The sequence below is a fragment of the Montipora capricornis genome, chromosome 13, assembly GCF_036669925.1.
Source record: "Montipora capricornis isolate CH-2021 chromosome 13, ASM3666992v2, whole genome shotgun sequence".
Classification (NCBI taxonomy): Eukaryota; Metazoa; Cnidaria; class Anthozoa; order Scleractinia; family Acroporidae; genus Montipora; species Montipora capricornis.
The window spans coordinates 41308635-41320881 of NC_090895.1; the positions used below are offsets into that span (position 1 = coordinate 41308635).

General features: G+C 38.9%; 3 protein-coding genes across 3 annotated transcripts in view; 1 reads left to right on the plus strand and 2 right to left on the minus strand.

Annotated features, from left to right (window-relative positions):
- Positions 1–4400, minus strand: part of LOC138029858 (sortilin-related receptor-like) — a 139973-nt gene extending 135573 nt beyond the window's left edge. Inside the window, exon 1 of the mRNA XM_068877675.1 lies at positions 4101–4400. Coding sequence (XP_068733776.1) covers positions 4101–4379 — 279 coding nt within the window. The 5' untranslated portion in view covers positions 4380–4400. The remainder of the gene's footprint in view (positions 1–4100) is intronic.
- A 3033-nt stretch (positions 4401–7433) lies between these two features.
- LOC138029868 (outer dynein arm-docking complex subunit 1-like) lies at positions 7434–9095 on the minus strand. Its single transcript, XM_068877700.1, has one exon. It carries the CDS (start codon positions 9093–9095, stop codon positions 7458–7460), a length of 1638 nt encoding a protein of 545 aa, XP_068733801.1. The 3' UTR covers positions 7434–7457.
- Positions 9096–9749: 654 nt separating this feature from the next.
- LOC138029867 (conserved oligomeric Golgi complex subunit 6-like) overlaps positions 9750–12247 on the plus strand; it is a 50178-nt gene continuing 47680 nt past the window's right edge. Inside the window, exon 1 of the mRNA XM_068877699.1 lies at positions 9750–9901. The gene's annotated coding sequence lies outside the window, so the exon portion shown is untranslated. The remainder of the gene's footprint in view (positions 9902–12247) is intronic.

Consider the following 12247-nt stretch of genomic DNA (forward strand, 5'->3'; position numbering starts at 1 on the left):
CGGATCAGTTCCTCTGTGACTGTCACATATATCATCCTTACACTGCAGCATAAAGAACTAAAAAGGCTGATTAAGATCTTAAGCTGGAATGACAACAAGTGAAGCAAACATCTGAAAATTGCCAATGTGTTTCTTTGTATCAGGCCGCACTGCTGATCGTGCCAACACAGTTATCAGAATTCACTTTGTTTTATCACTCATTTTCATTGAAGGTATGTACAATGTATATATTAAGGAGGGTGGATCATGCCAATATAAATGGTACGAAATATTCTATTTTCATCATCATATGGATATTGAAGTTTCAGAAAGCAAAAAGATACTGATACGTGAGAAAAGGTATTACTATTTTAACACTACAATACCTCCTTACTAAAAAGAGAGATGGGCAGTTATTGTTGATTACTGGCCTAAGGTTATGGCAAAAGGATTCTGATCTGTCACTGAACTGAATAAAGATATCAGTCCATCAAACAAAAGAGCTATTCTTCTGATAACTTTTTAACCCAGAAATATCAGAACTAGTGATGTTTTTACTTTTAAAAGCCAGGTGACAACATACCGTTTAAAAAAATTCAAATAATAAAAGCAATGGTCGATACCGACACATCTGCACTGAGAAACAACCAATCAAAATACTTATCTTCGTATCAGAAAGTGAAAAGGAAAATCAAGGCTGCTGCCTAAGAAATTTTAAAGGGGCCCTCAGAGCTAAACGCTGTGAACTTAGGAGCCCAACATATGAAGTGAGAGGTGTTGCTGTAAAAAAATTAAGGCGCCCAGAGCTATTCTTTGGGAGCCCCAGGCTACCGGGCTCCTGTTAGGCAACAGCCTTGAAAATGATTGCAATTATTATATGTATGAGTTGCTTTTTTAGTCAGTTATGACAGTGGTGTTGTTTCTGTAAAAGCATTGTATTTTCAGTTGCAAAAAGGAGGTTGCATTCTTATATGCATTACATCTTTTTTCCTTCACGTAATGCCATGTCTCTAAATCATTTTTAGACCAGAAAGAATGTCTTTAGGCATTACATAACTAAGAGCATCTCAATGCACAATATCAAAAAAAATGTATATTGATCAGTCTTGGTATCATGATAGGCAAACATAGGGGAATCTTTGTTCATATTTTCTACCTCATTAGCACTATCTAAGGACATCGTTTTCTAATCAGTTAGCAGAGAATAAGGTTAATGAATATTGAAAGTGCATTCCATAATAAGGTACTCCTGAAAATTTGAACCCCGTATAACAGATATTCTCTGAGCAAGATGCTTTGAAAATTCAAAATTTTCCAAAGAATTATGGGATCATTAGCACCTAATTTTCCACCAAAGAATTTATCAGTTTCTGATAGCTAATAACTGGCTCGTTATCAAAGCTAAAAGAAAGCTTAAACTGCAGATTTAACTAGGTAAGTTTAACAAGTTCTTTTACCATTGAGGTCAATTTGTTGATAAACGTACATCAGCATGATGCAGGCCTGATTAAACTTGTATCCATGTACATTATTCAAACAAAAATAATCTAAACAATGACGTCTGCAAAGACTCCCTTACTCCAAATTTCAATAATCTTTGAAGTACATGCCTGGGCTTATCAATATAAGTGGCGGTCACTCTTGTCTTTTATACAAGGGTTTAAGTAAAAATCAAGGTGGAGTAGCCAGCGGTGAGAGGCAAACAGATGGCGGTATATATACCGCCAGTGACCGGCTTCTAACGAAACCCCTGACAATATTATTTATATCAGTCTGTATTTTCTTCCCAAAATAGCCAACCAACATAATTTATTCATTACTTGTGGGAAATACTAAATGGCTACTGCTGTATGTGAACACAGGCTACAATTCTTGACTTACAATGATAACTAGTTCATACTGTACTTTGATGAATAAATTTACCATCCTGAAGTTCATATTGCGGGAAATTGTTGGCCTTTCAGAAGAAAAAGATGCCAAAAAACCTAGAGCCCAGAGAACTACATTGGTACAGGGATGGCGCAGTTGTGAGAGCACTCGCCTCCAACCAATATGGCCCTGGTTCTCTTCCCTGCTCCAAGAGGATCTTCTCCAGGTACTCCGGTTTTCCCCTCTCCTCAAAAACAACCATTTGACTTGATTTTCAGTAATTGTTGATTTCAGTTTACAGTGTCCCCAATTACTGTAGTGCTCGAGCACTAGAATAACTACACGTAGACACTAAAATAAAGTTCCTTTCCTTTCCTTTCCTTCCTTTGTCAAAATGTAGTAAATAAAATTAACCATTAACTCGTAAGAGTGACACTTAATAGATCTTACTCTGTTTAACGCTAGACAATTTTACTCATCAACAGGGAAAATATAGGAGGAAATGGGTTAGCAACCTCTATTATATCCCCTTTTAAACATGCTCATATTTTTGTTGGAACCACCTGAACTTCATCAGCAATGTAAAATCATCAGTTGCAATTGACTGAACTTACTTCCAGTGAACACAAAGTCACACAATCACAGGTAAGAATACAGATTTGTAAGCACATTATTTTGCAAACAATGTTTATTACGGTAACCCTACTTTATCAGCCTTAACAAAGGATAATCAAAGAGCAGTGTTTGTCACAATGTTTTACATGTAGTTGCTGCCAAGGTTATGAGGCAGCCATTCTAATCACGTTCATTTGAGATGCACAGATTTCAGACTTGTGCCCATATATAGTATCAAGGACAGGGTTGTGGTGCATGGGATGTGATCCATTTTGCTACCTCTTGGCAGTATTCCACTTACTCACAGTAATTACCAGTTCTAAGAAATATAGAAATGACGCATTACAAAACTTAGCTGTTTTATCGCTTTTTGATAAGATTGTTTCCTGTGTTCAAATACATCAGAAAATAACCTCAAAGAGCAAGAAAGCAGTTGAGTTCTCTAATGTCTTATTCCTAATGTTGTAGTTTGCAAAATATAAAACTAAATCATAGACATGTAAGCAGATTTTTACTAGGGAAATACCACCTCCTTGTCTGAATCCAACTTAATCTTATTGCCTTTATTTCATCCACTTGTACTCAAACATTTTAACCCATTCACCACGAAACCAGCCTAAACCGGCCATACTTAATATTTTACTGTCTAATGCCAGACAATTTTACTCGTCAGATGGGAACCCCCAGGAGGCAATGGGTTAATAGTTTTGGATTAACTGACAAGTTATATACCAATCAGAATCATTCATGGAATTCATACAACTTCAGCTGACACAAATAAATAATTTATTTGTTTAGAGCCCTCCTTTCAGCCTAACATGTAGCTTGTACTGTACATAAACATAAGTTACAACTCTTATTAAAACATGAGATTTCACCTGCTCCATGAAGGTATGTTAAATGATGTACCAAACGTTAACAATGAATGTCAAAAACTTCAAGTGAAGTGCTAATAGACCAGCTGCAAACCATAGGGCCTTTTGGAAAATGGAAATAACAGTTTCTATGCTTGCCCAGGTCAGACAGTCCTTCATCATTCCGCATTGACTAACTATTTACTAAAATATAACTTTGTTAAACAAACACTAGATGTCGTTCCTTCTGGTGACAATGAAATCTACCAACTAAATTAATCTACTCTCAACTTTTCGTTGGGTTTCCAGAAGCACAATTCAAGGTGGAGTGTGGAAAAAAGATGGAATTTTCATGTACAGTATGCCCACAAAAAATATCTGAACGACTTTAAAGAAAGAAGAGGTTCTTGAGGAGGTATTATTATTGGAAGTTCGCTTTGGTCTGATGTGAATAACTTTGCTGCAAGCTACATGCTTGCACGCATACGTCAAGCTTGAGAGCATAAAAGTTTATGTAACCGAACCTTTATAGTTACTCCAAATCTTTCCAAAACAACGAGTAAAAACTACCGCAAAAACCTCAACTACACCGAGAAAAGATAGCCTTGCTTGCGAAACGATAAAACAGCGCCATTCCGTTCAAATTTCAATGCGGAAGCTGCCATTATCCGCAAAGAACGGAGAAATATTGCATCCAAAATAATGCCGAAAAATTCCACTCATTTGCATTGCACGCAATTTACAGCAAACTTTCACACATTGGATAACTTTATCAAACCCTACCTCGTTCACTTTGGGAGACGTATCTGGATTTATAGATCGTCGAACCCTAGATAAGATATTATGAGCATCTCGCTTGTCGCTGGAGGGAAAATTGTTGTCGAGAGCCTCCCGTTCAACTGTGAGCAGCTTTCTCGGAGAACCGGGAAGTGGCGATCGCCTTTGAACGAATAAATGCCTTTCCCTGGGCTTCTTTGTGGCATCTACTCCTGTTATCCCAACAGCTAAGAATACCAAAAAGGCTAGAAGGAAGATAATTTCCCGCACAGCGCTGTCCATCATCAGCGAGCAAAATTTCTCACGTAGCTCTGAGACTGGTACAAGAGTTAGAAAAGTCACGTGAGGTGACGTCACGCAACTGCTCGCGCGTAACGCGCGATGACTTGGCTAAAAAAACATTACTTACAAGGAGGAAATAAACTCAAGAATTTGTTATTTATTATACTTTCTTTTACCACCGATGATGATGTGTACAGATTTGGAATTTCGAATGATCATCACAATTTAGAGAGCAACTAGCATCCTGTCCAAGCTGCAAAAAGGTCTCAAAATGCATGTCAGCTTAACCAAGTGACAATCAGTTTTCAAGCCGGATTGAAACCTCTTATACTTGAACTCGGCGAAATGTAACTCAGAATTTATGATTGGGTTTCAAGAAAATCGATTTTGCTCGAATTTAAAGTGGATATGTCAAGAGATTTAGCGCAAAGTCGGCAACTGGAAACTGCCTGGCAACCACATCGAGCGAAACGTAAACAATCACGAGAAATTAAGCCAAAAGCCTTTGAGAGACATTTCTGGCCTTCTTGTAACGTTTAAAGACTGTCTAAAGAGATGTTTTATCACCTAGAAGGATTTGATCTGTTCGGAATAATTGAAGTGTCCGAAAATTTTGGGGAATGATATTTTCATTTCAGACATTGCTCGCGTTGCATTGTAGGGCGATTTGAACGAAAGTGTTTGTATCGATACGTAGCTTATGGTTTTCAGAGTTTTTAGGCGAGTTTTCGATTAAATTATCTTCCAATGTGATTCTTAGATTGTCTGGTGTGTTGTAAATTACGCAAGTGACATATCCTTTACGCATCTGATAACAACTGATAACACTACTTTACATAATTTCAACTTTGCCGTCGATCGGTAGGTAGGTGAAGGCTGTCGAGTCATACATCACCATTACGGAATGTTATGTTATGAATGTTATGATTTTTACCACAATTTTTCTTTTTTCTTAACCTGTCGGTTTGCTGTCGGTAGACTGTCGGTAACCTGTCGGTCAACTGTCGGCCGACAGGTTTTTTGGGGAGCTCTTCTTCACAATTACCGCTCGCTGGACGTTACCTTCTAAAAACTTCCCAGCGAACCATTTGCTCATCCGAAACTACTAAGTGACCTTTTCAGGTGCCAACAATTTCAAAAATATCCTTCGCTAAAACGTAATTGCCCTATCATTGCGAACCTTCAGTTGTGAACCCTTCAGTTGCGAACCTTATAAAGTATGATGTTTAACTGAGTAAAGAAATCTATAGCTGTTTGACAGGTTGACTCTCCCGAACACATAAGTTCACCGAAGATTATCACCGGATGCCCCTGAAATATTGAAGGAACTCGAAGGTTTGAATAAAACAGCAAATACAAAAGCAGCACAGGAAAAAATAACAGATTCCCATTTTTGGCTATTTTAAGGTATTTAAAGAATATCAACAAAAATCCCAAATTTGGAAGAGTGAGACAAGTCCCAATCAGGGAACTTGGTTGGGAATTCTCTGGTTGGGACTTGTCTCACTTTGCCAAATTTGGGATTTTTATTGGTATTCTTCAAAATACCCTAAAATATCCAAAAATGGGAATCTGTTATTTTTTCCTGTGCAGGCAGCGATGGGTAAAATTGAGGAGATTGAAATGGATTATGATTGGGGTTTTTGAAAACTGTCCAGCGTAACAGTTTTTCAAAGTTTATCCATGTTGATGCCGTAGATCGGCGAAAGAAAGGATTAATATTTTTGTAAGTTTTCAAAATCAGCTCAGTCAAGGTCTCACTTGAATTAATTTTTTATTCATTTAAATATGCTGCTAAAGAGCAACATCAAACGTCTAATTTAAAGTGCTACTGTGATCAAATTTTTATCCCTTGGGTTTTTTGGTTTATCACATAGAGTACCATGAAACATTAAAAATGTTGTTTACCGTTTGGAAATATCTGCATTGGTTCCGGAGATATTTAAGTTTGAAAAATGTGTAAAAAATGCAAATGAGAAGGCTGATGACTTCATTCACCCAACCGAATCGGTCAATTTGCATCAGAGACCATTGAAACTTGGTGAGCTAATAGTTCTGAAGGCAACACACCAACGACTGTAAAGAAATTGGTTCCCATGGCAACTCACTCTTTTCCAGTCCCCTCCAACCTGATTTCAATATTTTGGTGATCTCAGGCTAGAAATACATTTACCAAGGCCATAAACTCGACGTAACATCTTCATATGCTGGCAGGATCATGCAGATGAGGCACCATTTGCAAATACCAAAACAGAACGCCAAAGGTAGCCTGCAAAGCCTTTAATATCAGGGAGATCTGGAACCCAGTATGTTGCCATGGTAACAAAAATGGTATGCTTATATTGTGGAACACATCTACTAGAATCTTACTGCAAAGAACCAAGTATTTCTGATACAAATTGGCTGAGATATCTTTCTCCATCATACTTGATCAAAATTTGGTTGGGTTTATGACGTCATCACTTGGCTACTTTGCATATTTAAAAAACTTGAATATCTCCAGAACAAAAAGAGATATTTGAAAATGGTAAACAGCATTCTTCTTCTCATACAGACTACGTGTTTATGTGCCAAAATGGCTTAGATAGGGAAGATGCAAATTTCGTCATAGTAGCACTTTTAGTTATGTATGCTCGACAGGCATTTAGTTAATTTGTGTTATTTAACTAAGTCATTTCTGGGTTAGCGTTTAGTTGCATATCGAGTAGTGGCCAATAAGAAGTAAAGCTAGTCAAAATGAACTACGCTGTTGTTACTTTAATGTTCCTATGGTAAATTCTGTCTCTAAGAAAGCAACAGAAATTCAAACTTTGACAAAATGTAGACTGGGCAGGCAAGATTCGAAGCACGTCGCAGCAATCTGGCCCTGGTTGCTCGAATCAGAATTAAGCATTCTATAGGTTTTGATATCTCTTAACTCAAACACGGCTTCGAGCAACTGACCCCAGGTGTTCTTGGATAATTTGTCATTACAAATACCACTTTAGTCAAACAAAGCAACTTCGAAGCAAAAGCAAAGACATTTTTATTTAAGCTCTTATAAAAAGAAAGCAAAATGTTACATTTCATCAATTGCAGAAATCAAACTCGCTTTCGTTTTCCCTGAAACTTTGTAGCCCCTGTGCCTTTCAGGGGTCCACCCCGCACAGTTCCCTGCACAATTAGCGCTTGAAGTTCTTCAACGGTCAGCGGTTTTGCATCGTTAATGAACCAGGGTTGGTCTGCATCTTCTTCAATTGGCGGAGGTACAATACTCAAGTTCGCATGCGCAGGTTGTGGACCAGCGCCCTGAAGTCCTTCAATCGGTACCTCCGTCGCAGCTTCCTCGACTACAAACTTGGCTTTATGTAGGGCTTTGGTCTGTAAAAGCTCGTTGCATTTCTGCTCAACAAGTCCGAGATACTGCAAAATGTTGTTATCGTCTACATTTGCTCCGCCTCCTAGAAGATCTGTTATCGCCGTACGATTACACTTGGTCGTGCTGAACAAGGATTCGACTGTTGGCTTCAACTGCTCCAGCAACCTTCGAGTCTGTTTGTATTGCTTTTTGACAGCGCTTGACTCTTCTGTTACTTTGTCCATTTTTTCTTCTAGTTCGCGCAGAATGACTTTTCTCCTTGAATCGTTTTCAACTCCCTCCTTCTCGATTAACTCAATCTCTTCCTTCAGGTTTTTAATCTCGTCTTGCAGGTTTTCAATTTCAGTGTTCATGTTGTTGACATAGTTAAACAGAGCAAAGTTTTGATCTTCCTTCTCGATGAACGACTCCACCAGGGTGTCCGTGTCTTCGATACCCGTAGCTTTCTTTATCTGCTCGAAAATGTCTTCATATTTGTTTGTTTCTTGTCTCAGGCCCTTCATGTGAGTCTCCAGTTTTTTCACTGCGCGCGAAAGCAATTCTTTCTCCAAAATTGAAACCCGATCCTCAGCTTTCGTCTTCATGAAATCACGTAACTTTCGATCATGCGCAAGTACTCGCATGAGATCCTTAATTTCGGCGTTGTATATGGTCAGGTCGCGTTCTGCGCGCTCACGTAAAGACGCCATTCTGTGCTGCGCTTCGTCTCTCGCGTTATAGTTTGCGGAAGCCATGTCTGAGATGCGACTGATCTCCTTTTTGCCTTCAACTATTTCAACCTGTAGACGTCTCAAAAGATCAAGAAACCTCGCTTTTTGTCCTTCAATGTGGTTCAAGTGTTCTCGTAGGTGTAAGTTGTCGGTTAAGGCAATGCTAAACTTCTTCGTCATCTCATCTAGCCTGTTTTCCATCACCCTTGTAAGCTTGAGGTTGGAAATGTGTTTCTCATGGTTGACATCTTTGCTTCCTCCCATCTTTTTACACAACTCATTGATGGACTCTTGCATGAAGGCAACTTTCTCATCCACGCAGGCCACACCTTCCTTCTCTCGCCGAATTTCCTCGTGGACTTGTTTCTCTCGATCAAGGAGCTCCACAATCTTCTCGACGTTTTGCTTATCCTGTATCTCATTTTGCCGGCTTCTCGCAACTCGAATCATAGACTCAAGCTCTTCGTTATCCTTCACGAGCGCTTCAATGGCCATGTTTTGCTTTCGCACTGTGTTTTCACTTTCCTCTATATATGTCCCCCTGTCATTTCGCATACAGCGATACAGTCTCTGGAGATTAGCCAGTTCTATCTGTGCTTCTAGCTGCGCTTCAATGGGATCCACTTTATCTTCATCTCTCAGTCCAGGCATTTTTGCTTTTCAACGTTGAACAATAAATGAGCACTATCTTACGATCGCACAAGTTTCTTTAGTTTCACCAACTCGCTGTGAAGTCACAATGGCGTTCCATTTTTGACGGCACGTGACCTTGCTTTCACTTGCTTAGTTCGCGCGCGCGAAATAGGACTGAGATACAAGTTATGTACGAAGTGCATGCGTGTGTTTTTTGACAGACAGACAGATCGCTTAATTCTTGCATTATACCTTGAAATCCCGATACATTTTGAATATTATCACCCTTTTCGAATATATGAAATTGGAGGAATGGACGTGAAATGAAACAGAGAGATCATCACAAATGCTTGCAACTTAAGCAGATGCCAGCAAGCCTGAAAATTATCCAGTCTTGGACGGAATCCGAACCCATTACCGTGCGATTTGCGCAGTTTGATTTGCGCTAAGTGACGGTCCATGCGATGTCTGAACCCATGGAGGCCCTTTGATAAAGAAGTCCTTTTATTTTCCTGTCTAGTCAATTGGCCCGGCTACGGGGGGAATTCGATCAGATTTAGGTGTGACCGTGAACTGCGTTTCTGTTGATTGGCCCACTCGTGAATTATTAATGATTCTTTAAGTATTAGTTGTAATATGAACGCTCCTTTATAGGTACATTCTGTGCAGTATCAGTATAGCAACCTTCCGGATGATCAAGGACGCCTGGAATCTCAAGGAAATTAAGGCATGTTACTTTAAACAGCTAAAACCGATACACTGCAATGTTTTGCACTGAGACTACGCGACCACAAGTCTAAGAGGATAAGGAAGTAAAATAGAAGGTAATTTCTTGTGCTTTAAAGCTAATACGTGCGAGCTCAGGAAATTATTCACAGGGAGTAAATATTGGTCCATATCAAAAGGTACTCCTTGACATATAAAAGCGTACAACAGGTAAAAATGAAAAGCTACGCGGTTGTTCAATATATTTGCAAAATTTGCTTTGCGGTTCTTTAAACAGAGTTCTTCATACCATATCTATTATCGGAAAAATCGCCCAGCAACTCGTTTACGTTACGCGAGACGGCAAACTTTTGTTTGTGATAAAACCTCGAAGATTATGTTATTTTAATTTGTCTCTTTCTTTTGAGAACGTGCTCGGTGTCGGTAGACAACAGGAATGAAATGACCTAAAATAAAACAGGCTTTTCACAACAAGCAGATCGTCGGACCGACTTTTCAGTTTGTCGTAAACGCGAACTGAGCTAAATCTCTCTAGAGAAGTCGACTTTAAATACCCGAGGTCTGCAGCGAGTTGAGTCAGGGAGTCATACACTGGGTGAAACGCAATATTTAATAAATATTTAAGTCACATTAAACAATCATTAAATCTAACGGAAACTTTAAGCTATGTTTAAGACGCTTAAACACATCTTAAACTGAGATATTAATTTAAGTAAAATTAAAGTTTCCTTAAATGCATATGAAATTCTTTTTTTGAATTTAAGTAGGTTTAAGTTGTTTTTAATAGGGGGGTAAATGTATTGAAAGATTTAAGTCGCATTGAAGTCTGCCTTAAACATACGACTAAATCCATTAAAATATTTAGGTCTGGTTTAGGCAAACTTAAACAGTATTAAATCTGTTTGGAACATTAAGCATGTTTAAGTCATGTTTAATAGAGAAGTAAAGCCATTGAAAGATGTAAGTCTTTCAATGGCAGAAGCGTCAGAGGCAGAAGCGTCCAGTAGAGTTGTTACGCCCACATCGTAATCTTTGTCAACATCTATGTCATTTTCGTCAGCAAGCCAGAGTCTTCGACATCGTTTTCTCGTTGTACACGGAGTTTTCAGATGTCGTCGGTAGGAGGATGAATAGAGAAACGATTTTCCACAGGTATCACATTTGTTGCGCAGAAAATGGGCGAAGTCAGGAGTTTCTGGACAAAATTGCTCGCAACCAATCCTACAACCAGCCATTTTGGAACTTAAAATGCGCGCGAATGCGGGATTTTCGGCTGTTGCGTGACCAAGGCTTGACGTGAGGGGTCGAGGCTCATTCTTCGCAAAGCCAATCAGATGTCTAATATCGAATGCCCATATATAGTAGTGCGTCATTTGAAATCTATCACACTTCTGCATTTTTCTGCAGTAGTAGTTTACATATTGAAGTTCGATTGTTCAAGTGAGATTTACGCTATGGATGCGGTTGAAGAAAGGCAGCTAGTCCTCATGAACAGAAGATGAACAGAAGATTGGATGCGATTCAAGAAGGGCAGAAGAAATTGGAAGAAGCAAATGTTACTCTTCGAAATGAAAATGAAACGTTGAGAACAGAGCTTGAACGGCAACAACAACTGCAGAAAACACAGAAGAGTAGACATGGCAGAAAAAGCCGTGTACAGTCCACTGTAGAAGTCCCGAACGATTTAAGGGTAGGTATAACTTAACTTGACTCTTATAGAATACAATTAATTTGTTTGGGGCCGTAGCGTTTGCTTCAAAATTCGCTTGTTGATCGGCCAGCTGAGGAATGTACACACGTGTCTTCAGAGGAACCGCCATCGGTGTGGACTCTAGATATCTGCCACTGGAAGCCTTTAGTCATTTTCTTTTGTAACTTAAGGTGTCTATCACCCTTACACAGTGTTACTGAATTTAGATGGTGTCAAAGACGTTTTGCGAAGAAATAAGTTGTATTCTGTGTTTCGTCATGTTATTAGGCCGCCATAGTTGAATACAAACATGGAGGAGCAGTTGAGGGGCTGGGCACCAACAAGCTTGTATCTCGGCCACAGAGCATTTGCTTATTTGTCACTACATTCTCTTTACTGAATATGACCTGTGCTGGGCAAATGTGTGGTGGGTGGAAGGGTATAGTTTCGCACACTTTACCTTTCATAATCAACTAGAAAATGATAAAAAGCTTACATTAACGCCACCAATAAAGTAATCCAAAGTCATGTTTCCATGGCAGTCCATGAAAACATGTCGCTTTGTATTTTATGGTTAACTTGTAAAAAAAAGTTTGTTGGGTGCTTGAGATATATAGAATTCCACTTACTGTATATTAATTTGGGTGCAATTTTTTGCCCGGTACCACTTTTTTATAATTTTGTTTTGATTTTTCCTTTTACTATATGTTTTGAGTTGTAAAGTCTTACTTAATTTTGCAGGATCTTGTTAATT

Excerpts from the sequence above, each read along its gene's own strand:
- LOC138029868 (XM_068877700.1), bottom strand. The coding sequence starts at position 9,095 with ATGCCTGGACTGAGAGATGAAGATAAAGTGGATCCCATTGAAGCGCAG.